This window comes from Gymnogyps californianus, chromosome 20, assembly GCF_018139145.2.
Source record: "Gymnogyps californianus isolate 813 chromosome 20, ASM1813914v2, whole genome shotgun sequence".
NCBI lineage: Eukaryota > Metazoa > Chordata > Aves > Accipitriformes > Cathartidae > Gymnogyps > Gymnogyps californianus.
Window position 1 is genome coordinate 6,976,920 of NC_059490.1, and position 26,469 is coordinate 7,003,388.

At 54.4% G+C, this 26,469-nt stretch overlaps 1 protein-coding gene across 1 annotated transcript in view; it reads right to left on the reverse strand.

The window, feature by feature from the left end:
* SMG6 (SMG6 nonsense mediated mRNA decay factor) overlaps positions 1-26,469 on the reverse strand; it is a 97,845-nt gene that overhangs the window by 40,736 nt on the left and 30,640 nt on the right. The window contains exons 11-12 of the mRNA XM_050909196.1: positions 1,261-1,377; positions 568-736 (exon numbers count right to left, since the gene is read on the reverse strand). Of these exons, the coding sequence (XP_050765153.1) occupies positions 568-736; positions 1,261-1,377 (286 nt within the window). The remainder of the gene's footprint in view (positions 1-567; positions 737-1,260; positions 1,378-26,469) is intronic.

Sequence of the window (26,469 nt, forward strand, 5' to 3'; positions counted from 1 at the left end):
GAAAATTAACCCTTTTGTGCTTTGCAGGGGTAGAGACAAGCTGTTTCTGAAGCAGAAAGGAGACGACTTTTGGAGCTCCAGGAACAGGCAAGCTGCTCCAGGCCAGGCCAGCCCAGCCTGACCAAGGTTGACTTGATTCAGTCAAAAAAAGGCAACAAAATGCTTATGCTGGAAATGGACTTCCCTCTTGCAGAGAGGAAGGCCCTGCCTCATCAGTTGGCTGGGCCAGCAGAGCATGTAAAGGAGACGTATCCCAACAAAAGCAGATGCGCTTCCTAAGCAGAAGGTAAAATTCCAGCTCATAGGCCTTCTTCTCACACACAGAAGCAAAGGGCACCCGCCAGGCCCCCTCAGAGACACTTCAGCCCCACCCACGCATCAATGAAGAAGTCACTGTGTCACCAAGGGTGACAAGTTCCCCGCAAACATCCCCTGCGCAGTGAGCCTCTCCTGGGTGCTCAGGTCAGAGTGCCAGAGCCAGGAGTAAGCATCAGCGAGGGGGAAAGGTGGCACAAGGAGCCCAGGGAGGGAGCGGACACCAGAAGACAGACCAGAGGATGCACGTACTGTTTGGGGAGCTCGAGAGAGGTCGGAGGAGGATTCCAGGTATCCGGGTGGCCAAGCATCCAGTCCGACCAGACCTTCACACTGGGGAGCAGCTCCTTCAGATCCTGGGGCAAGGCAGAGACCTTGATGTCATCCTCCTCATCCTCCTGCTCCACCTCTTGTGGCTGAACTGCAAATACAAGATGTGAGAGCTGAGGCAGCTCACTGCAGCCAGGAGCCAGGCTCAGGCAGGGACAGGGGATGCGCAACACAGATCCCAACATCCCAGCCTCGGAAGCACAAGCGAATAGCCACAACCCACAGCAAGTGCAAAGACAGATGTTCTCCCTACACGGACTGGCTTGGGGGACAAGCCAGGCCGCCTGTGATCCCTTTTATTGAGAGCAGTGGGGTGCCAGTGCACCAGTCATAGAGACAGGATCCCGAGGTCCCAGTTTTGGGAAGTTTCCCCAATAGCTGGCAGAAAGCATGCCCTGCGTCCATCCCTTTCTTCCAAATGTTTCTGCCTGCACACATCAGGTGTTTTCCTGCCAGGTGATTCAGCCATAACCTGGGCAGAGCTTGGGATGCTAGGGGAGAATCCAAGGGCCCCAGCAGAGGGGAAGGGGTGTACAAAATAGCAGGGAACGAGGGCCTGAACCCCACCAGGCTACCTCACGGGCAGCTGTGTGGATCCTGCCGGTAACCCCTTACCTCGCACGCATTCCCTCAGCAGGCTGGTGCACCTCCTCACCAAGAGTGCAAACATGGAGAGCCCCAGAGCCGTGGCCTGTTCCTGGATGACAGAGCGGCAGTCTTCAGAGACGCACTCTAGGAGACAGAGAGAGGGTTCAGCAGGGAGCAGGTCAGATGCTCTATCTTGCTTTGCCTTCGCAGCCTCGCTTTCTGCATCCTGCGCGGGGCAGGGATCTCTGCAGGGGTGGACAATTCCCCAGCTCACTCCTGTCCTGGACCCAATTGCTCCACGTAGCGGGGAAAAAAAGTGGTGAGTAGCCGCTCTGGAGCAGGAAAAGGCTGCAGTCACACTGCCCACATCATGCCCAACCCCACCTCGCGTGCTGAGCCAGCCCGGCCCGAGCCAACACTCGGGGCTCTCAGCACAGAAGCTGCTGCTTGGAACTGATGCCTTCCCCTGAAGGAGGGGGGTATGTTTAAGTGTTAAAAGGGTAATTAGCTGCATGTTTGATCTTTGTCCCTGCTGGAGTTTTAACCTCAGCAGCTGAGGAGGGGGCTCCTCCCATTAGTTCACCAGTCACACAACAGCTTGTCAAGAGAGCTTAATTGAAGCTGTTACTCAAGTAGATGCCACACGACCACAGCTCTTCCAAACAGAGCCGGCTCGGAGTGAAAGCAAATCCCCCCAGCACATCTACACCCAGCCAGAAACCACTTCTGAGGCTGCTGAGAGCAGCGGGGAGCTGGCTTGAGGGAACCGCCTGGAGCTGGGCGTGGGTTACATTTAGCGAGGCCGAGAGCACCGTGGGGCATGCCAGGCTGCCCGCGCTCGCTCAGGCACCGCACTGCCTGCTCGCAGAAGTTTTTTAAGCCTTACGGGCAGCCTCTGCCCTCTGAATCCCCTCTGCCCCCAATTCACATCCTCCCTTCAGATGTGGGGGGAGTGGCTGGTTGGGGGCTTGCCCAGGGGGAGGCAGGGAAGCGCTGCTGGGGTGGGGAAGCGGAGCCGCTGCCCAGCGGTATGGGATGCACCCACACCACTCAGAGGTTTCCAACCAGCCCGTGCCGTTCGCTCTGCGCAGGCTGCTCCTCACCAGCTTGTGCATCGCCTGCTGCAGGACCAGGGCTTCCAGCCCTCACCCTGCAGACAGGCAGCCACTGTGAGAAAAGCTGCCGCAAGCCAGGCAAAGGATTTGCACAGTGAATGCAAACATGTAGGTACTGACTCCAAACCCGTGCCCGTGCGAGCAAAGCCCCAGCGCCGGGATGGGGAGGGAGAGCTCCCGCAGAGCCCCGGCTCCCAGGCACCTCCGCCGCAGACATGAGCATCAGCTGCACGCGGGCAAGGAGAAGGTGTTGAAAGCTGAACTCCCCTGATGTGGCGGACCAGGGATTTTGAGCAAAGGGCAAGAGGATTAAAGCAAGACATTGAGACCCTGTTTCAGCTGGGGCTAGCAAAACGCCTGAGGTGCAGAGAACAAACATTGGGTTTTTAAGAGCAAATTATTTCAGAGCAATGGGGTGGGAGGTTAAAAACAACCAGAAAAAGACTAAAACACACCTAGAAAATACAGGAAAGAAAGGGAGGAAGATCTGTAGGCTTGATTTGGCCAGCTCTTACAGCTGCCAATGAGTTCAGCACCCAGTGGAGAGACCACTGAGGGTAACCCAGGGTGGCACCAGAGGCGCCTGGTAGCCAAACGAGGGTGCTCTGCTCCCAGAGCCAGGGCTGAGCCGGTGCTGCAGAGCAATGGTAGGAAGTGCGGTACTGCAGGGGCTGTCAACTTTTGGAGGAAACATAAAACTAAAGATGTGACCACTCTGGGACAGTAAATCTCTTTCATGAAGCCTTTCCCACAATTAAGAGTGTTAGTCCCAATGCTCTGGCCACAGTCCAGTTCAAGAAATTGCAGTCGTCTTCCTCACGCTCCCTCCTCCCGCACTCGGGTGAGATGCTGGACTCTCTTCACTTCTTGTCTTAAACGGGCACATGACAAGACCACAGCCGTCGTGCTGCCGCACCTGAGTCTGGCAAGTCCCCGGGGCGAGTGAAAAACTCTCGGCATTTCAGCAAGCACCCCCACACTTTGAATGGGCAGCACCCCTAGGACTGTGCTCAGTCCAGACTCACAGTCACCCCCAAACTGGGCTGGTACAAAAGCTAAGTCCTCCCCCTCCAAAAAAGGAAAAGCTTAAAGGCTTTCATGATGCTGAGGGTCACGAGCACTCCACAGCCGCGATGTATTTCAGAGATGGGCTCCAAGCGCTGGAGCAATGCTCTGCAGTGGCCATGGCCAGGCTTGGTACCAGGGCCTCAGTCCTTCCCACTGCCACCAGCAGCTCTTGTTGCAGGCTACAAGTTCCCCATTACATTACAACATTAAACAACCAAAAGAGAGTAAAAATGTTTCTTGCACGTGAGCTGTCGCAGGTACAGCCATCTGTGACCTGCTCACTCAAGCTGAGCACTACAGTCACAGCTCCACCAAACATCTTGTATTGCTACAGACATGAACCATGTGCCCACCGGCTCACACCCAGTTTACATAAAGCCACAGTGCTTAGACGTACCGCAACAATGCTCAGCCCCGGAACTGCCTGCAAAGCTGCCCACTGTGCAGGTAAGAGGAACAGGACACCCAAATTTAAGGGTTGTTTCCCCATGGTTCCGGCTCATCTACTGTGGGCGTTGTCATCTCATCATTAAATTACACAAAACTCCCCCGGTCCTGAAAGTTCATTCCCTGGCCAAGCTTGTCAGCCTCATTTCAAGGAGGCTCCCCCAGCCCAACAACCTTGCAGGGAAGGAGAAGCGTCCAGGTGGGTGCTTGTTCAAGACCCCTTAACATACACCAGCACTCCAGCTCCCAGCCCTGGCAGCAAAGGCTCTTAAGAGCTTAATTGTAGGACAAAAGAGGAAAGCACCATAAATCAGGAGAAACTTTCTCTTTGTGCCTTTTCACCACTTTCCTCAGGACGCAGGGAGCCTCGGCTTTCACTGAGCTGGGAGCTCGGAGCCAGTGGTCACGACTGCGTGACACGGAGGCTGTGGGGTGGCAGACCCCAGGCTACCCCCGGCTGCCCACGCTGCAGAAGATAGTCAAGGTGAGGGTACAATCAAAGGGCAGAGTGCTCATGAAATGGGGATGTTTAGATAGAAACTTGTGGAGTGTTTTGAGTGATGGGCAGTAAGGAAACTAGCTCTCCACACCCACAGCAAGGTCTCTCACTCACAGCACGAAGTGTCCGAGCCTAACCTAGCACTAAGAGAAAAACATTTTGTAGAAGATATGCTGAAAGAGGGGTTGGAGTAACAAATCTGCTCCGGAGCCCACAGGGCATCATTACCTCTGAGCTGAGCAATGGTCTGTGCTGCTGGTAATGCACAATGCATTAAGACACAAACTTCATGGAAAGAGATGTTCTTGGAGGCTGGAGTGACACTTAGGTGATTCCTGTCCCTGCAGTTGAACAGCACTAGTATAACCTGGGGACACCAGCTGCCACAGACCAGCAAGAGCAGGCAGAGAGATCCTGACTGCCCAGGTCAGGGCAAACCCTGTTATTCCCAGATCTGTTTCCCCAGATCCACAGCGGGTGCAGGAGAAGCAGAACTACAGCACCAGGTCCACAGGCAATCCTGCATCCTATCCCCACAGGCAGTCACCAAAGGCTTGGTGCCAGAGACATTTTCAGGTGGCAATCGATGGCATCCCATCAGCTAAAGCTGCCACAAACCCGCACTCCACTTCCTCCCCTGAAACTCCAAATCAGGCTGTAATCAGATAACCCTCCTGTACTCACACCCAGCCATGCCGTGCAGCCGGGGCACGGTGTAGAGGTGGTCAGGCAGCCTACAGACAGAAATCACACGCAGAAGAAGCTGCCACGAGGTCACAGGCCCCGAGGCGGTCAGAGATGTGGCTCCTCTGTGCCACCAGCAGCCACAGTAGTGATGCTCCGCAGGAAATCATCCAGCACAAGACCAGGTTGTGCACCAACAACCACAACACATTCCCCCTCCACCTTCTCCCCTTGCAACCAGGCAAACGTCCCTGTTAATGCCGGCATCAGTTAAACAGCTCCTGTCACCACGTCACCTCTCAGCTCTCGCCTGCGCAGCCACCCTGTGAACCCGATCACGCAGCTCATCGGGGTTAGAAATGTCACCTTTCAGCTGTGCCATCGCCATCAAAGGTGCTGTGTGGGGGGAGCGGAGGGTGGGTAAAGCTGGCACCGCTACCTAAATAACTGCTTGTTAAACCACAGCCTAAGGTCACGGCTTCAGGACTTGCAGCATTTGCAGCCAAGACAGGGTAAACCTGTACCCCCACCGCATGCTGCCCCACCACCCGCTGTACCAACAGACGGCCCACGGAGCCATGCTGCAGACACGGCAGGGAGCTGAGCCAGCCTAAAAACCCACCCTCTGGGAGCTTTCTCAAGCTGGATCTTTTTCTCGGTCACTTGTAGCCCCACATCAGCTATGCCAGCAGAACTCTAAGGTACGTGCAATGCTGCACAGGGCTAGAAAGTAGCAGGCAGAGTATTTGAAAGCAGGAATGTCATCAAACACTTTGCAGTCTGAACGAACAGCCTGGGTAATTTGCATTACCCCACACTTCATAGGCTGAATTTGCCTCGAAGATCTGTCTTTCCGCACCCAAAAAATAAGCGAGAGGCCTGAAGCCCTCTGCAAACCCACTGCGCAGGTTAGGGCTCCAGATCCTGGACTGGCCAGGGGGATGTGAGCTCTGACAGTCTTTTTTGCAGGCACAGTTTTGAGCACTGTGTTATTAAGCCTGCCTGACACTAGCCACTCATAAGACCCTTTTTCCAGTTGGCTCAGACTTTAACTATCGGAGCTGAAGTTTCCATGCTGGGTGCCTGTTTCAGCCCGAATTCTTCCGGAAATCTTTAGCCAAAACAGTTCGGCTACTTGTGAGAATGAGGCTAGGAAACAAGATAGTGGCTTACCCTTGTTAGAAAAAACACTTACAACCTTTTCCTTGAGCTAATCTAGCAACTGCAAATCCTGGAAAGGGGATCTGAAACTTTGCTGCAGAATAACCTTTTTAACAGAGAGTTTTCCTGTCCTACTAGAAATCTGTTCACACTTGGCCAAGCTATCAACATCTGAAATACAGCAGTTTTTCCATATTCAATAGGAATTCATTTCAGCAGCTAAAACCTTCTACGATTTCACCTCCCTGAGCATGCTCCATCTTCCTACCTCCCTTACATCTAACCGCCCTTACACCTAACCTGTGTTACACTCAGCAGAGCAACTGTCCTGCTCCCATCCAGCATGCGGGAAACTCCGAAAAAATGTCCTTGTACTAGTCACTGCTGCTTGCTGCGAGCTGGAGATCGGACCCAGGTTCCTCCAACTGGCGCCCAGGCTATCTGCTCTGAAGCAGAGCCCAAGAGCGAGAGCAGGGAGAGGGGATGGGATGGAAAAAAAACGGGAGCTGTTGAGCATCAGACTGCGAGCGCAGAGAAAAAGCAACTGGGAACCAGGGACGGGCGGTTTTTCTGAAGATCACGAAAACCCTCTGAGCTGCAGAAGAGTCCTCCTGTTTCTTCGCATGTAGGAAAGAGGTTTTTTTTCCCCAGCTGGGTACTGGTCGGCACAGAGAGTGCTGTTTTTCTACCAGGAGGCAGTTTCCTTTGCAGAGAGCCTGGGGAGCGGGGCGGGACGGCCAGCACGGCTGCCGCAGCGCCCTCTGCAAGCACCTACCTGGGCTCTCAGCTGCGTCCACGCAAGGGCTGCGAGCTTTGCTCTGACCCAGCCGGCAGCAGGATCCGACCCAGGCTTTTTGCAGTCATAAATCTACCTGCTTCGCAGGGGAAAGGGTGCGTGGGGAGGGGGGGGAGAGAAAGACGGAGAGAAAGGGGACTTCTGTAACGGGGAGAAATTTGTGTTTCTCTGAGAACATTATATTCATGGAAAACATAAACCAACTGTCGTCAAAGTCGTCTGAGCTCAGGAAATGGAGCGGCCGGGAGAAGGCTGCCATGTGGCCGGATGTTATGTATTTCTAATTAGTGCTATACATCTTTCAGCAGCGAGTGTCCTTTTGCTGGGAAACACAACGCGCTGCCCTTGTTATTGTAACTGTCAGAGAGTGCTTAAACAGATAATCTCCAGGAAAAGTGATAAACACATCCCCTCTCCCACTAGGGTGTGCAAAACAGCAATGCCAAACCTCTATTAGGGCAACGCAACCAGCCACAGGAAATGGGAATGGGAAAAGAGCAGGCAATGCAAGGGACAGCCGCCTCTGAGGAGAGGGATTCGCTGGAGGAAGCTTCTTGCAGCCGCTCGAGTGCCATGTGCCGAAGGAAATCCTGCGAGGGACAATCAGGGCAGAGCGAGCGCAGGCCACGTGGCCTCGGCCAGGGGGGCACTCGCGGGGATGGGGCAGGGGGGCTGGAAGTGAGGGCTCCCAGCTGCTCCGCTCCGAGCGCGCTCTAGGCAGCGGTGGAAGTGAGCCACAGCAACCTCTGAGCTCGCAAGCAAGCAGCAGACATGCTCCTACATCCATCCCAGCTAACACAACACAAGGAGTGCTGAATCTTTCGCAGTTAAAACAACACCAGCCAACAAGTGTTAGAGTCTCGAAGGAGAACAGATTCCTTTGATTCAGGTAACCAAACTGCTCTAGCCAAGGGTCGGGAGGACTCCAGCGAGACAGTTTCCATGCTGGCCTCCCCATCCTAACCTGAGCTGTGGCTCCGGGCTGGGGAGCCTGGAGCGGTGCGGGCAGCAGGTGGCCCCAGCGCAGGCAGAGAGAGCAGCCGGGATGTGCTTTGCTCCCGGGGAGCAACCGCTGAATCCACCTTCCCCCGGTGACATGGTAAAGGACCATATGCAAAGGCAATCAAACGAATGAACAGGTCTCCGGACACAATCCCGAGGATGACGTAATGGGCTGGCCAGGGGATGCAGGAGGTGGAGGAGCTCAGTGAGCACGGGGATGCGGGCGAGCCGTGCCTAAGGCACCCAGCTGATGTGTCAGCAGCTTGGCAGCACAGACAACTGATTCACCAGCCGGCTGCTGCCCTGCGGGGAAGAAGACGGAGGCTGGTCACCTCCAAGCTGACACCACCTGAAGGCAATTCGTTTGCTCTCTTACCGCTCAGACACAAGAGTGTTTTCCCCATGAGTCACCCTCCGCCAGACGCAGCGTTGGCAGGGCTACAGGGCAGCCCACCGGGATGGGGCTGTCTGCAGGAAGCGGGTAAGGAGAGCCGTGCTGCCGGCCCAGGCAGCTGGTCCCACCGCTGCCTGCCCATGGTGGAGACCGCACACAACCGACGGGAATATAAAGCAGCAAAGCGAGGGGGATGCTCACAGCTGCGGGGCATTTCCCCGACACCCCCTCGCAGAGGACCTGTGAGTCACGGGCACTCCCAGCTCTCCACTGGGAACCAGCGAGTCACCCACGGACTCATCTGCCCCCAGAAAGAGCCTGGGAACCTGGAGGCACTCGCTCAGCCCTGGCTAATACCCTGCAAAGAGCCTGAGAACAACAGGCAGCTTTCCTGGAAAGATGCTCCCCGACTCTGAATTTGCAGGCAGCAGACACGAGGGCAGCCCCAGCCCTCCCGGCACAGCCCTGCGGCTGAGCTGAACGCCACTACTTGCAGCACACAGGGCTGAATCCCTCCCAAAGTGACCTTCAGATTGCAGTAACAACCTGGATGCCCCCAATCCACCTCCCCGTGCAGACCTCTCCCCGCGGAGAGGCAGGACAGCCCCGGGGGGGGGTCTCGGCCACAGCGCCCAGACATGCAGCAGCACTGGGGAACTGGCTGCACGTGTTCCCAAAGCAGCCGGGGCCGCCCAGGAGCCTGCGGCTCCCTCTGCTCCATGCTGAAACCTCGTCTTGTTCAAGGGAGGGAGGGAGGGAGGCCTAGGAGGTGAGGAATGCCGGGGGCCTGGGGAGGATGGAGCAGCTCTCCCTGTGGAAGCCATTAGATATTCAACACTTCATTTGTTTCCAGCCGTTCTGGACTGCAGCGCTGGGCTCTAGGACGGGAGGCTCTTCTCTGACGTAACCAGGAAGCAGCTGCAAAATTAAGGAATCCCTCATGACATCATAAAAAGGGTCGACGGTTTACAGGGGAAGGTATAAAAATTAATGACATATTCCCACCCGAAGCAGCAAGGCTGCCCGAGAGCCGCAGGGGAAGCCATGCTCTGCCCGACACGAAGGGGCTGCCTGCCCAGGACAGCTCTGGGCTGCCAGCTCCCTCCAGCTGATCCGGGAGCTCGCCTCCAGCTCTGACCGTCCCCAAGCTCAGGATCCATGCGCAGGGCTGGACCCTTGCACCTGGGATGCGATAACCAGCTCAGTGTATCCTTCCTGACCCTGACGAACAGAGCTTTAGGCTGGGCAAGGGAATGACTTCAGAGACGGCTTTCTTGTGTACTCGGGACTGGCCAGGAGTCACCGACAAAGAACATCATTGTGAAGTGACTCAGGGAGAGATGGTTATTCATTTCCATGGAGAAAGCAGACAAGTGCACAGAGTGCCCCCAACACCCCAATTTCTGCAGCTCTGGAAGACCAACAGGTCCCGCAAGAGGAGGCCAGGGCAGTGGCACACTGTCCCTCCCCACCATGCAAGCCAGACTAGGACAGAAAGAATGACATTAGCCTTGAGGACAAGCACAGAGCCATTTCCACTTGAAAAGGGAAAAGGATAGTGGTTTAAAATTAACTGCAGCCTTTTCCAGGAAATATCAGTGGAAAGAAGCAGCCATTTTTAGAAATGTTATTCTCAGAAATTTCCTGAAAAGACCCATCAGTCAAAACACAGATTGAAGCCATTTCCACTTGCACTAAGCAGCACTTTGGAGCTCTCCCTCTGCGCTTGGGGTGCCTGACCCAGCTGGCAGGGCCAGGATCCTGTTCTGCACCCCTGGCCCCAGCAAGGCTGCAGGAGTCGGTTTTGGCTGTGCAACACCCCACGCAGTGTCAGAAACACTCCTCCTGCCCGGGGAGAAACGTATGTCCCAGTTTTCACCAGCCACATTCGCACCGAGACACGCCAGTCTCAGACCATCACAGCTGGGGCAAAGGCATCTACAGTCTCACCCACACTGGCAAAGCCTGGACAATCACCAGAGAAACTATTATTTCTCAGCCCTGCTTTCACCAGAGCCGCTCCAAGCGGGTGAGCTGATGCTAGGACTTACGACACAGGCACAGCAAAATCTTCACTAGCCTCAAGGCTCTGCGTGATCCCTGGAGCCACTGGTTCTGCTGCCAACAACTGACAGCTACACGAATTTGACCTGTCTGGCAGCTAAAAGGCTGGCAAACCCAAATGTACATAACTCCTGGCTAGCTCATAAGAAAGTATGTCCCTCCAAGCTGGCAAGCCAGCTCATCAGCATGTATATAGCTCCAGACCAGCCTGGCACCAGCTGTCTCTTGCCGCGGAGGGAGTATTTGCTATAAGATGCACAAGCAGGATGGGACTGAAGTGGCTGCAAGGGTGAAAGGGTCCAAAGGCGAGCAGGGCTTGGTACGTGCAGAGGGCATCCGAATGAAACAGGGAATGCTGCACCAAAAGAAGAAAAAATATGGATGATGGACACGTAAAAAGGCGTTAGGGGCACTGCAGTGAGGCAGAACGATGCAGCCCGATACAAGAAAACCCCTGACGGCCTATCCTCTGTCTGCACAGATCTGTCAGCCCTTCTTGAAGAAGCCAGCTGCGCAGCCAGAGCCCTGAACCTCACTCCCAAAGGGCCAGCGAGGAAAACAAGCTCCTCAGCACATGTGCTCGGGGGAGCACGCTGCCATGGGAGCCTGGCTCGGTGCTACACAGCAGGCATGGCAAGCTGCTACTAGCATCCCACCCAGGAGCTGCATGCGCCCAACCATAATTGTGTCAGATGTTATTTACAACAGAGGAGGAGGTGTGAACAGGGCTTCCCAAGAGATTTACTCCAGCCCCGAGTGAAGTTTTACCAGGACAATCGCAGCAAATAAAAGGCAGCCTTCTCCACCCCCCCTCACCCCCCCCACCCCGTGCTGGAGGTGGGCATGTCTTTGGCAGCAAATGCAAACAGACAGCCTGGAACATGCCTCCTCTGGTGTGAACCTTGGTGAGCGCTTCAAGCCTGGAGTAAAAGTTAATGAGAGAAAGTGCCTGCAGACAGGCACATTCGGAGAAAGCAGCCTTTGATGGGGCAGGAACAGCAAAGTGCGGAGCTTCCGTTTCAACACATTCACTCGTTTGCTGCTCTTCTTTTTACAGCTTCCTGAGGGACCAGAGTACCAGTGCGTCAGTTTGCAAAGCAAATGCCAAAACGTAAAGTGAAACCCATGCCCCCGCCTCAACTCCAGGGAGGCAGTAAATCCCGGGGTCCTCATAAGATGCCTGCAGGCCTGAACTGCCTCCTCACCTCCCGCTCCAGCCCCTGGTCACCTCCAGCGCCTGCTCAGTCCCCCCAGCCTCCCCGGCTGATGCCACTGGCACCCCCAGCACCAGGACACCCCTCCGAGAGGGGCACAGCCCAGCCACTGTGCCTACAGTGAAGATACCTAACACTTTCCATTATAAGACCCTGGTTTTAGTTCCTAAGAACTTTGCCAAACTTTAACCATTTAGGCTGCAATCCTTCATGCCAAAAGCTTTCTTCGAGCTAAATTTATTGGGAAAATTTCATCTACAAAGGTTCAGCCATTTGCCAGAATGAGGTTAGGGAAAATATATTGTTCTTCTCAAGTTAAAAATTCTTTGACCATTTCAGCGAAATCCCTAGCACCTTCACACTTTGGAGCAGGAACCAGAATTCTGGCAGGGGACAGCGGCAGGGTCTGGGCGTGCCTTCTGCCACCTCCATCCACCCCTGCTTTGCCAAGGCGGGGGGCTATGGAAATCTGAGCGGTCATTATCAGACAGCTCTCACGTGCCACTCCAACCGAAGCAGCAGTTGGTTCATCTGCTTGGATAGGCGAGAGAAGAAGAAATCAAGCCAGGTGAGACAGTGGAGAGGGAAAGGCAGGTAGAAAGGGGGCCAAAGCAGCACAAGCTAGGTGATAGTGTAGCAGTCTGTTCTCCAGGCCCCCACGCTGCTTTGCTGGCACCGTCAGCGGCCGCTCACCCCCAGCGCCCGGTGCGCACGGAGGGTAACAGCCCCGCTTCCAGCATTCCTGCCGTGGCAGAGGCTTGTGTGGTGAATCTAGATTTACGCGCCAGCTGAGGATCCCAGATGATGTCAGTCCTGTTCCACGGGGGAGCTCACTTTTCTAAAAACAACGGGAATTACACATACAAAAACCGTTACGTGAACACAAAGTTGAGCACTCAAAGGTCAGGAACACCAGACTTAGAGCTGTCTATGCAACTTCAAGTCAACTCCATCACACTTACGCATTATAAGGTAGTCTTAACGACATATCACTTTTTCTCCCCTCAGGTTACCATTTTCAATCGACACAGAAAATTAACACTCAGTAGAGACCCTCCTGCAGAGCCTTCTGATGTGCTGAAACGTGCATGTATTCAGTAAGGCTGAGGGCTGCAGGACACGGTAATGTTTTGGGGATTAAGATGGCTCAGCGCTGTGCTGGAGAACTAGATTCTGTCTTTGCCTTGGTCACGAACTTCCACAGGGATCCAGAAGTCACCGTAACCATTCTCAGCACACGTGGTCAGTATTTGCGTGTCCCTCACTTGTTGGCTGGCCATGGTGACACACAGGGGATGAAATTTGCAGACACTGGGCAGCTCTGCTTTGAATACAAAGAAATGCAGTTCCTGAAGGACTACGTTTTTAGGAGAACTCCATCTCATGCATTTTAAGGTGAGCAGTCAAAAAACTAGAAACCCTTTTATTTTCCTTAAGCTCAGTTCCCCATCTGTACATGTTAGAGATACCATGCAGAAAGACATCCAAACCCAAGATGCTTTAAGACAGAAGCCAGGGAGTTTATGCTATCCAATTATTTGGAACCTGAACCTTCTAGCTCTTCCTATGCCCCATGCGGCACCGAGCATGATGATAACACTTAATCAGCGACTTCTGTGGAAAACTCCCATGTGAAGGGAAAGGAATTTTACAAGCAAAAGGACAACAGGAAAATTGAGGCCAGGATCTCTGCCACGTCATCATCTCGTCCATCACAGGAGGTCTTATCTGTATTATACCACACCTCAAGCGCATGGAAGCGCTGCTGAGCACAGGCTTCGAGGCTCGCTCTGTTTGGAAACAATCCCTCACAATGGTACTAACGAGGATACGGCCAGATTCACCCACCCGACCTCTCATGGTGAATGGGGGCCGCGGTCTTCTGTGGAAATTCAGAAAAAATCTGCTCTGAGTAGTGCCACTCAAAGGGAGGTTCTCAGGTGTCAAGTGAGCAGTTCCCTACGGGAAGGGCTGAGACCACAGGCACAAACCCACAGCACGCAGAGAAACCATTCCAGGAAGTTTAACATCTGAACCTCCATATTAGACAATATGATCTCAGTGCTCCTACAACTTACGTGTAGCTGGAGCCTCAGGTCCCAAAACCCCGTGCAGACTGCAGCGCACACACACTCACACCGGCTAGTGAGCCCCCCCGCCACGGGGCTCAGTAACTAAAAAGCCTTACCCTTCTACATTCATTAACAAGCATAAGACATAACGGTTTTATGCCAAATTCCTCTTTCCCCCTGTGATTTGAGATAGGATTGGCATGACCGTGAAGTTCCCTGCAGCTACCGTTGCTGCACCATTCCCAGCAGAGCCATCCGCAGGGAAAGGCTGCACTCGAGGGCGGTGGGCTCAGCCTCGGGGTGCCCCAGCACCCCTTTTGTTGTGCTGCTACGCTTCCTGCTGGGAGGGCGCGGGGGAGCTGCGGGCTCCCATACAGCCAGCGCCGCTACGTTTCCTGCAGAGATTTGAAAACCTGTTGCAGTTCCAAAGTGAGCTTCGATTTCACTGTGACCAGCAGCTCAGAGACTCATAGTTACTATACAGCCGAATAAAATATTTTTTCATAAATTTAACGCCAGCATGTCTGTGTTTGGAAACTTTGAAAATCCATGTTGTATGGTTTACTGCACTGGAAAAGGTGCCAACAGAGTTTCAAAGGAAGGGAAGTGTATAACTGTTTCCTTTCAAATGCATTTTCCAATGGGATCCATTGAGGGAAAAGGCTGGAACTAACTAAAACATTATTAAAAACTGTTATGAAAAGAGACAGAGAGATGGAAAAAGATAGACAAAAACTCCAATACACAGCCGAAAGGGAGGGAGGGAGACAGGCAGCAAGAAAGGGGATACGGGCAGAAAGACACTTTGGGTGGGGAAAATGGGGCGAGACGGGGAGTTTTAACTGGCAGTCACCCTTCGTGGTTTCATATTGTTGCAGATCAATTGATCAGGATTTCAAGTGCTGCTGGCCCGGTGGCACAAGGCGAACCACAGAGTTGGCTGCAAGTGCAGCACTTGCGAACTGCTGACCTTCAGTTTTAAAACCAAAAATATTCTTTGGGAAACAGTTACACCAGGTTCCAGCCCAGGCTGCCAAGCAAAAAACAAGCACTACTAACCTGAAGTAACACCCCCATCCCTTACACCAAGACTAGTAACCTGAAGTAACTCCCTGGTCTGAGTCAACCAGCAGTAACCGAGCGTGACATGTGTGCAGGGGCTTGGCTCTTCCTTACTCCCTGAGTGGAGCGGTTAATTCTCCAATCGCTGACACTAGCCGTCGTGATGAGCGTGCAGGATGCAGGCATCAGCCGTCAGACCGCTCCCGCTCCGATGTGTTGGCCACGTTCAAGCTATTCTAATGGAGTCTATAAATACCAAAGCGATCGGGTCCGTATAGCGCGGTCACAGCCCGGGTCCAAAACCACTGCTCCAGCTCCAGGCAGAGCCCTGGCTTTGCCGCCCCGCGAGCGAAGGGGGAACTGAAAGGGGCTGAAAACATACATTTTGTTAAATACTTCAGTGCCCTGGACATCAGGAGGCTGCCAGGGTCGGGGCCCAACTGGGGACGGAGCCGGATCTCTGCTGCTCTGCCAGGCTTCAAAGAGCCAGGCTGGGGGTGGGCAGAGCTCGGCGCGTGCCTGCAGAGCTCCAGGCCTGTGGTTCTGCGGGGTGTAGTAACCCTGGGCTGTAGCACACATGTCGAGGGAAGAGGGGAAAAAAATAAACAGACAGACAAAAGAATGAGGATGCTCTGCCAATTCCAATTGTGCAGCTTTTATTTTAAATGCTTATCAAGCTGAGAAAGAGCAGAGTTCTTGGAAAACAAGGTTTCCTTTCTTCCTATGCCAGTGTCGAACACCCTCAAGGACGGGTACAGCACAGGCGCTCGCTGCCGGCCGCCCTCTCCGCAGCAGTCGCTGTCCCGTCCCACCCGCCTCGGGAAGGGTTTGCAAAGTAACAGCCCTGGCGTTTCTGGTAAAAAGATCTGTGATTTTTTTTTTTTTTTTATTAATCTCCAATCTGGCTGGGTTCAAATTATGGCCAATTACCCACCAACACTTCTGGCTAATAAAATAAATTTTTACGGGCCCTAATTACTGCTTTCGCTGAACTGCTCTACAGGAAGCTGAAAGGCTGCAGCTCTCCAGACGGCAGCAGACAGTAAAGTGAGGCACCCGCGAGTAAAGCGGGGAGTGACTCAGAGGAGACAAGCCGCTGGAGGGGCGGGCGGAGGGGGAGCGCTTGCGCCTGGCTGGAGCGTGAGACACATCAGTTCATAAAACGCTGCGTGCCGTGCGCACGGTGCTCCGGGGCCAGCCGTCAGGTCCCCCGTCAGTCGCAGCACCCACTACCTGTGACGCAAGGCTGTTCCTGGGGGCCAGAACGACGGCCGCAGCGCTCCGCCGGGTATGCGCGGACGCGAACCGGCGAGCAAATTATATTTGGAAACCGGCTGCATCAATCACGCGCGGCAGAGAGACAGAGCCGCCTCCCATCGCGGCTCGGGGGACCAGCCCTCGGAGCGGGGGTCCCCCCACGCTGGCTGCAGGGAACGGAGGGGAGGCAGCTTCTCGCCCAGCTCCCACCTTTGGTTCCCTCCATTACAAACACAGTTAATTGAAGAAGACAGAAATAACAGAAAGGTAGAAAATTCCTCTGAAAACGTGAAGTATCCAGCCTGCTCCCAGCTACACACATGCTCCCGCCCACCAGCACAGTGCGGCCCCGAAGGGCTTCCTGAGCATGAGAAATGAGCAGGAACCCACTAGGTGACTGTAACCCACAGCCAGGCCCTCCTGGCTAGCGAGCTCGTCCTTAACCCCGCCGCTCTGCACGGCGGCAGAGAAAGTGGAGCCACTGCTCTCAGCCCGGCGCGCGCCGGCGGCAGGGAACATCCTCCGTGGAAGGAACGCAGCGGCAAAACCACCGGCCCACGGCACGCTGCCGGCCCATGCAAGCCCAGGCTGCTGGAGCCTTTCAAAGCGGGGCTGCCACGCAGGTATCCAGGCTCAGCTGGGGAAAACACAGCTCTGTGAGATTGATTACTTTTTTTTTTTTTTTTTCTTTCTTAACCAGGATTACTTTAATTTTCAAGGCCTAATGGAGTCCAGCTGCAATGGGGAGGCAACACTGCGGTAGTACAAAGACAGACCTTTACACACTGGTGCAAACTTGTACAACATTCAGCGCGCGCGCGCACACACACGCACGCGCGCGCACACACACAAAGCCCTATAAAAAGGATGCACTGCAGCGGGATATTTTTAGTCTTGACAATACAGCACTAAAAATACGACTTTGCTAATACATCACTACAGAAATATTCCCAGTGTCCATTCAGGAACGGTTTAAAACATTTATTTTTGTTTCCTTTTGCAATGGTCAGAGAGGAGGGAGAAAATAGAAACTCATTGATAAGAGGAAACGAGAGAGACATGAAAAATTGAAAACTACCTAAAAGCTCATGGAGAGGTTTATTTTATTAGTTCTTAATAAATATCTTGCAGATTTCCTCAGGAAATACACCAGATCACATGTAAAATAGTTTGGTACTGATGTCAACTGTGTCAGCATATGAAATCTATTAGGGTGAAGCCACAGCAGGGTGATCAGCGTGCTGAAAAACTGCACGGCACTGAGGCGAGGGGGGGCGGGGGGAATCTCACGGCCCTTCCAAATTCTTCGAGAGGTAAAAAAGTCAGCCAAGACGCAGAGAGAGAGAAAAAAAGATCCCACATCCTGCTTTGCGCTGCCAGCAATGTGAAGTGCCCAGAGATTAATTCTATGTCTGGCCTGGAAATGTGACTTTAAAGCATTGGAGGGAGCGGGGAGGAGGAGGAGGAGAGAGAGAAACGAGAAGGCCAGGCGAACCGGGACTGGCACCGTGCCACCGACACCCCCCCCTCCACCCCCCCACCCCTTCCCAAGCCGTGTTTCAACGTAGACAGCAGTAAACCCCAACAGACGGCAGCTCCCGGGGCTGCCAGGGCCTCGCACCAGCTGGGGCGCGTCTCCTCGCTCCCCGCGCAGCCCCGCGCAGATGGGCCCGAGAGCATCACTTCCGCTGCGCCTGCTTTTAAAGACACACGAGCCCATGTGGCGGCATTTCACCGCTCCCCGCCACGGCCCCGCGTGCGGTTGGGGCCCCCCGGGCAGGACGAGCCTTGCTCCCAGCACCAGGCACGAGGTCTTGTCAGACTTTGGCTCCTCGGGCCCCGCTCTGAAGGGTTTATGCTGTTCCCAACCCGCCTTTGGCAGCCGGCGCCTCCTTCTCCGTCTCCGTGCCATTACCCAGAGAGCAGGCGCTGCTTACGCAAGACTCCCCTGCTCCGCTCCTGGGTCCGGCGGAGAAGCACTGGGAGTTCACCGAGGCAGGGTCATGGGACCACACGCTCCTGGGAGGGACGGGAGAAGGGGGAACGAAGAAACCCCACAGCCAAAGCCATGCCTACAGGGCATCTCCCTCCCACCCCATGGCGACGTGCTCCTGGCTGCCTCTCGTCCCACCCCGCAGGCTGGGAGACCTGAGAGCACATGCCGGAGACCTGTGCCAACCTCAGGGACAGACAAATCACTCGTGCCCTCTCCGTGTCACCTACGAGCCAGCCCTACGGTCACATTAACCACAGCCATCATGAGCCACATCAATCAGCATTACAAATGACCCTTCAGTTAGAGAAGGGCCACGTACCTTCAGTGCTGGCACCCGGCCAGGGTTAAACTGCGCCAGTCTGTACTGGCTGAGCACCACGTTAGCCAGGGTGGCTCCTGAAGGTCACACTCAACAAGTCCTCACCTTCCTCCTGACCATCAATTAGCACAGGCAGAGCCAGCGCCGCGCTGCCAAGAACCTGCTGCACGGGCACACGCAGCCTCGGGCAGACCCCAATCAGCGAAAAGAAAAGGTCTCCATACGTAAACCTGCGTGGGGTCACCTCCTAGCTGCAGATGCACTTGAGAGTAGAAACACAGCCTTGGCTATGCTGCCGTTCCTGATCTCAGCATTAAGGCAAGAAGAGATCCCAACAAGCCCCCAAGGGTGCTCGCTCCCAGCTGAAGCCCCCTCAGCACCGGGCACCCGATTCACCGAGGGACTGCAGCCCGCAAGCAGACGGAGGCAGGACGGAGCTGGCAGGGGACGAGCCTGGGGCAGCCCCCGGGAAGCAAGCTACCCTCACCGAGCTGGCAGGCTGCACCCGAACCTGCACAGGGCACGGGCACGGGGCAGGCGGCCCTCCCTGCCTACACCTGGCAGGCTATAAAACAGCCCCGCAAGCTCAATCAAGAGTTTTACAACTTCACAAAGCACCATAATTAGCCTAATTATACAATGTTCTCTCAGAGAATTAAACAGAAATACAGTAATTGACTTGGTGCTGCTTAGAAGCACGAGGAAATCAAAGGCACAACGCACATTAAAGAGTCAGAAACATCTCTTTAAAAGCGAGAGGATTTCCTGTCATGCTGCAAACATCTAAAGCTTCACCAAAGCCGCTGCACCTGGTGCAACCCCACTCTGGCTCCCTGGCACCTCTCTTTCTCCACCACCAAAGCAGGGGTGAAGCAGAGCCCCGGGACAGCTGCCTCAGGCACCTCCTTTCTCGTTTTACAGCAGGACGGACAGACACTGCGTGCCAGCGCTCTATTTCCTGCCTTTCATTTTATACAGCGACGCTGCTTCTTTGTCGAAATAGTGGTTTTGTTTCAGCGTTCACAGAGCTGGCCCATGCCTTGGTGGCACCGCAGCATGAAAGTCCCTCCAACCTGACCTCGCCTGTCACCGGCTCTGTCCTGACTTGCTGCTCGGGCTGCCGAAGCTTGGCTATAAAGCAGACTCGGGCTTTGTGATTACAAATCATTTCCCCTCTATTTGTTGCCCTGAAATGAGATCTCTGTATCACCCTGCGTTTGATGGAACAGCTTCAAGGGCAGACGTAAGGATATGCTCGTGTGACAGGCAGACTGGGCAGAAGCCCCCAGCGAGCTCATCCGACACTACTCAACAGGGACTTTTGCCGCACTTCGGCTGGAGGGCAGGACTGGAGAGTCTGACACACCAGCAAGCACTCCGTTTCGCTGGAAACCTTTCCCTTCCCTGCCACAAAAGCCCTGCTCAATCTTTTGCCTCCGAAGCCAACGTCTAGATTTCAGAAACCTGAACTGCAAGTGGAAATTCCCTGCAGTGCGTTGATTATTGCATCTCCTGCTGGCACTTGTGGCAAGGGGAAAAAAAGTCACATGGCTTTCTGGACACACGTTTCACTAAGGAGTCTTGCATCAGAGGGCAGAAGCCATCAGCCAGGAAAATAACTCCAATTACGGTAAATAAATCCCCAAATATGTGACAATCTGCCTTTTAAACAGGAAACAGAGGGGAATAAGCAAAGGAAGACTTTGGTCTAAACATTGTTGCCACCAGCCTCAAGAGCCCGAGATCGAGACTCTGAAGACGCGTCTGGGCCAAAAGTATTTTACCTGAACTTTGCTGATGTGTCTCAAGTCCGAGACAGCTTCCTTCCCCAAAAGGAAAGGCGCCGACAGTTCCCGGCAACTGTGCCAACCTCCAACACTCCCAACTGCTCAGAGGAAAAACTCTGGAGGGTCGGCTGCCACCTCCGGACACGTACATGTCCCTCAGGAGGCTCAGCATGAGCAAGCAGCTCAGCACAGGAAGCCGTGCGGCTCCCAAGATGAGCAATGCAGGTAATCGCCCCCCACGCCATTTCAACCCTTCATCCTGCTCGCATGGCCAAGGTCTGGGCTGTACCCAGACACAGCGAGTAGCAGACATCACTCGACAACGGGTTAAGTATAAAAGCCCTTTGCCCAGGCGGTAACATCTCAGCACCCTGCTCGCTCTAGAGCCTCTGTGCAAGCCAGGCAGCACGGGGAAGGATGGACACCGGTACCAGCCAGCCCTCCTCTGCGTTTCCTCTCCTCATGACAACTCAAAACCGAAGCGAACAACGTGAAGGGAGGAGAAGGATGAATTTAATGTCCAGTTCCTCCAAACTTAAGGCCTTGGGAAGCATTATGTCTTAACACCACCTCGCTAAAGACAGCACTACCCAGTCTCACAGGAAAACGGCACACAGCAACTGCCAGGTGCACGCTAGTGATCTCAGTATAGACACTTCAGTCCACACTTCATACATGATGACCGAAGCCCTAGCACCCTAGAGAAAGCCAGTTACAAAACTCCTCAACTCCATCCTCCTTGCATCAAGCGGGCTGCGTTTGCATTACAAAACTGAGTCCCCCAGGCAAGTGGCGGGACCTCAGGCTCTGCTCTCAACAGGGCACAGGACTGCAGATGCTCAGCCTCCCCAAGACACAGCCCTGCAATACATCTTCATCGGCCTCCCAGTTGTTGTGCCCAAAGTTGTCATGGCCCACAGAGCTGCCTGCTCGAAGGTGCCAGCTGGACTCTGGTGAAGCACATATTTACCACGCGAAGAGGGGAATTAGGAGAAAAGGACTCAGTTCTGCTCCCCAGACAGGGGAAGATCAACTTGCTGCTTCTGCTATCTACAGCCTGAGGTTTATTAAGCTTTGTTTTGTGCCTAATTTTAAAACTCCACCAAACCAAGGCAGCCATCCACAGCACTGCTTTATTTTTAAACTCAGTTAAATGCACTGGACTCCCTTGTGTTCAACTCCCAGCACCTCTTGTCTGCTCCAATACGCAAGATGTGGTTAGAGCTTCATGAGAAGCCATTGAGATGCGGCTGCAGCAGAAGAGCGGTACATGCTTCCGCTGAGTCTTTTTCTGATGCTGCAGTTACCTCTTTCAGCAAAGCTGGGTCCGAGCGTCAGAAACCAAACAAGAACCATGGAGATGGTCAGAGTTGAGGTTCTGCTGAGGGCAGACGCCACCAGCCTCTGCAACGTCTCCGGGGATATTTTAAGGGTTCACGCTTTAGCTTGCAAGCCAGAGCAGCTGCGGTCAGCAAAGCGAAACACGCTCCATCCAGCGCAGGGCGGTGCGCAGCGGCAGGATGGCAGCGAAGCAGGCTGCTGGTTACAAAAGTGCAGGCTGATTTCAGGGGGTCCTTTGGGTTCGATGCGTCCTCTCCAGCCAGGCTGGGGTGCTGAACGCACATGCAAAAGGGGAAGTCCTGTACCTGCTTAGACATTTGCACTAACCGACGGATCCTTTGTTGCGTCTATCAAGAAGACTTGGGCAAGATCAAGGTCTCAGAAACTGGTGTAGGTCTTCAAGGAGCAAGCAGGACCGTGCACATAAGCAAACCCTCGCAAAGCCTGTAGTTAGCGGACACTCGCTGTGGAAGAGCAGTTCTCTGTTACCCAGTCAGAGTATCTCTACACCCAGTTGCCTGTGCAGTATTGACCTACTCTACACTGCTCTGAGGACACTGGTGTGGCAGTGCAAAGGGGACAGACGCTGCTCTGGGTTTCCTGCAGGGAGCGGGACGTGAATCCTCCCTTTCTGCACAAGCCTTCAAGGTTTTCCAGCCAATCTTATCTCGCACAGAAAAACTGACCACGTTCCACTTGAGAAGACAGACCCGGGAGGGCTGCGAACCAAAGCCCAGCCTGACCCTGCCACACTGGCTGCCCTCTTGAACCCTCCTCACATCCCACGTGTGCTTTTGCAGTAGGACTGCTGCTCAAGTAGCGGGTCTTCCTCCTCATCCATCAGCCTCGGCAGAGCAAACGCCCTGCAGGCTGGTCACCCTGCCCTGCCGTAACTTTCCTCTGGCTGAAACGCAAGCCACTTTCCCAATCCTCAGCTAAAGCCGCGCGCTTGGCCAGAACCTCCCCGTGCCTCTGTGCCCCGACTCTGCTCGGCCCCGCGGGATGTAACTTCATTCCCTACATGTGCTGAGGATGCACATATGGCAGCCCCCTCCCCTCTCCACTTCCACCTAAGCCCGACCTCCTAACAACCTCCACACGGCACAACGCGACCGGCCCGAGAGTGCCAGAAGGCATCCAGGTGCTGCAGCCTGATGCTTCACACCCGCAGCCAGGCAAATTTGCTGGGATTTCCGGGAAGTGTCTCTAGGGTGCCCCGCGCTGCTGCACCCCCACTTTGGTGTACGCTTGTTTGGAATGCGGGGCCATCGGGGGGGAGAGGGGAAGTTATTCTGGTGGTGGCCTATGAATAACATCCAGTGATTTATAGGAAGTATAATCCAATAATACAGTAAAATAAAACAGTGTGTCTGAGATGGGTTTGATTCCAGGAATTATAAAACAAATTATTAAAGAGAGAGAGAAAGAAAAAAGCCTCAGAGAGGCCAGATCGGAGTAAATTGGGCACAGATGGGCTGGGAGGGGGTTTCTCTCTCTCCCCTCACCGAGATGCCCCTGCCGCAAGCACGGCTTCAATTAGTCTTTTCAGAAACCAGAGTTTTATTTCCCCAAATTACAGAATTAAAAAAAAATTAAAATTCTTGGAGTGTTTTGTGGTTGGGATAAAGGAATCCAAGCTTCTCTATAAGTTGGTTGTGCAGATGGCTACCAAACTGTTAAACGGGCCACCCCACAAAGGTCCCGCCCCAGCCGGAGCCCAGGATGGCCCAAAATGTTGGTAGTCACCTACGTCCCATGACGAAAAGCTCCAACTGCATGTCTCTGCCATGCGTGTAGAGTGCCCGTCTCTCTCTGCCTCCCTCTCCTGGGTGGGCCCTCCTTGCCCCACGGGTTTGAGGTCTACAAGAAGCTTTTTCACACCTTGAATGGTCCTGACAGGAGGCAGCCAGGAGGTCAGAGGGACCCTTGCTGGCTGCAAGCCTCCCTGGACAATGGGGAGAGCAGCTCACTCGAAGGAATATGCCATTTGATGCCGAACAGCGGGGGAAGCACTTCATGTGGGAATTCTTTGGCTTCCTCTGTCAGAGAAAACAACAGACCCAATCCATCTCCCAGGGTCTTCCCAGTGCTGCCCGGCTGCACAGGCAGCTGAGACCAGCTCCGGCGTGCCTGGTGCTGCCCCTGGGGGACAAGCACAGCTCAGCTGCCTGCACCGGGCACAGACCGTGGTGCTCTGCCTGCACCAGGCACAGACCACGGGCCTCTGCCTGCGCTCACCTGAGCCCTGCCTTGGGCACATGCTGCAGGGTCTGGGTAGCCAGGGGCTGCAGCAGCGACCTGCGTGGGAGGAGGCTGTGAAATGTCACGTGCTTCTCACAGCTGGCTGGCTCTGAAACCAGTTTAAACACCCCACTGCACCCCAAAAAGTCAGCCTGTCAGAAGAGCACACGGTGACCTCGCACAGATCGATTTATGAAAGAGTGGCAGCCGCTAGGAGCCAGAGATGCGCAGGAGGACGCATCACAACTGCCATACCAGGGACACACCGGGGCAGGGACACCCCAGAGGGACCACAGCCAACCCACGCCACAGTAAAAGAAAACGAGTAGAAAGCAAAGAGCAGCAGATATAAACCGTTACGCACGAGTCCCCAACCTCCTGTGCTGCCCATTGCCTCACTGAAGGAACCGGGCAGACCGAGCATAGTCTGCAGCGAAAACGGGGGAAGCTGAGATGGGGCAGAATAGGTGTTTGGTGTAAGCCTGGGGAAGAGGGAGGAAAGGTGTTTATTTAACCATTTGATTGTTAACGTTTCCTTTTTCTCAATACCTGAATCTGTGATTAGAAGTTTGTGTGTATGGGTATTAAATTGTGTAAAAACTCCCCACATTGAGACTGTTTTGACGGTGACATCGCCCCACAACTGCTAGCACCACTGGATCCCAGCACAAGGGATTCATTAGCCACCAGACATGGGGCAAGCAAGCAAGGTTACAAGTTTCTCAGGAGTAGCTGAGGCTCGAGAGACCTGGAAATACATGGCGGGGGAGGGAGGGAGCAGCTATCCCTGGAGAGAACTACCCCCGGACAGCAGGGAAGAGAGGCTCTCAGACAGACCTCCCTCCCCGGCCCCAAACCCACAGATCTCCTCCTGCTACTGAGAGCTCGCAGCTGAAGGTCAGACAGGCCCATGCGATGGGAAGGACACAGACACGCTCTGATCCCAGATTTGCAGAAGGATTTCAGTAGGAGGAGATCTCTGGAGGTCGTTCGGTCTAACTGCAAAGCTAGATCCAGCTCTACAGAGCGGACGCAGCCAAGCTCTGACTACGGCAAGCCCGGCTCGTGGCTCCCCAGTAATGCTTCCTGGCAATCGGGATGCAGGCAGGGTGGGACTGCTCCCTGTGCCCCCTCAGCATCCCACACACCCACAGGGGCGGATCGGCCCCCTCGCACCGTTCCTGCCGCTGCCCATGCTACTGCAACCCCAGGGAGGTGACTCATATGCTGGGAAATGGAAATCCGCACCTCCCCGACAGCCGTTTCTGCCGTACGCTCCAGCCAGTCCTCTGCCCACAGCAACCCACATGCCAGGGAAGGAGCCAACACCCTTGCTCCGTGCTGGGCACTTGTTAATAACTCAGCAAACATTCCTGCTTGCCTTTTAAACTCCAGACCCTTTGCTTTTTTTAAATTTTTTTTTCCTTCTGCACCCAGCTCTTCTCAATATCACAGTGTCGGCACCGAGCCCAACCTGGGCTGTGCCAGCACTCAGCACACGAGCACTCGGAGACCACCAGGGCATTTGCGCTGACAACAGGATTTGCTTTGCCAACAATATTCTCAGCAATATTTTAGAGTCACCAGAGCAAGGAGCCCTCAGGGAAATCCCTGAAGGGCGCTAGGCATCAGATGGCAGCCGCAGTGCCATCGGACCTGCAGGCATTTCATGAGCGCTGCCACCTGCTCTGCGCACAGCTTGCAGTCCCCAGCAGGAATGGGTTCGCTTTCTCCAGAGATCCAAAAGCTGGGAGCAGCTGGCAGCTACCCACACAGGAGGCAGAAAACTCCGAGAATACTTATTTTTCACATGAGATAAAAAGCACTCCCTTTCTGTCACTCACACACATCCACAACTTGGCTACGGATGGAAGAGCAGAGTCCGGTGGTCTGAGAGCTGGGATCACTTCCAGCTCTGCCACAGGGGCTTGCCATACGGCCCAGACAAATCTCTTCCTCTCTTTACCACCCGCTCCTGTCTGCGGCACAGACACCGCTATTAATATACCTACCGGGGGGCCATGCAGAGGCATTTGCTCATAATTGTAAAGTACTTTGCAGCTCAAAGATAAACACACTGTCGCTGGTTGGCATCTAGCAGGCGGGAGGGCAAGGCTGCCTCGCCAACAGGACTGACAGTTCCCCCAGGGCTTCCCCTGGGAGAGGAAGGTGCCTGTGAGGCTGGCCGGGCAGCAGGCACGGCACATGGGAGCTCCTTCCCAGCCCTCCAGCCGATGCTGGTTCACTCCAACAGCTGACCTTGGCCACTAACGACCAGTCTGACAAGCAGCCAACTGGTTCATGAAGGAGAAATCTTCCAGCAGCAGCTCTCTGGGGCTCAGCCTGATCACCCACATTGTGGCTTTAACTGAAATCCATCAGCTGGAGGCTTCCATCTTTGGGATCTAAATCCCAAGCCATCGGCATGCAAAACGCTGCTTCCTCCCACCCAGGGAGCACAGCCCCATCCCTGCTCCCAAACACGTGGCTCAGGCAGACCTGGGTACCTGCTGTTGTGTGCGTGTCGGGGGGCCACAGGGAAAAACACGTTCCCTGGAAGCACCATTTCAAACTCAGTGGAAGAGACTCTGGTTTCGTGGCATCTCTGCTGACCAATATATTAAACTTGGCAATGGTAGAGACCACATACAGCCTCCTGTGTGGATGGAGGAGGCGAGGGGAGGAGGATGAGTAATACCAGACCTGCTTTGTTCTCT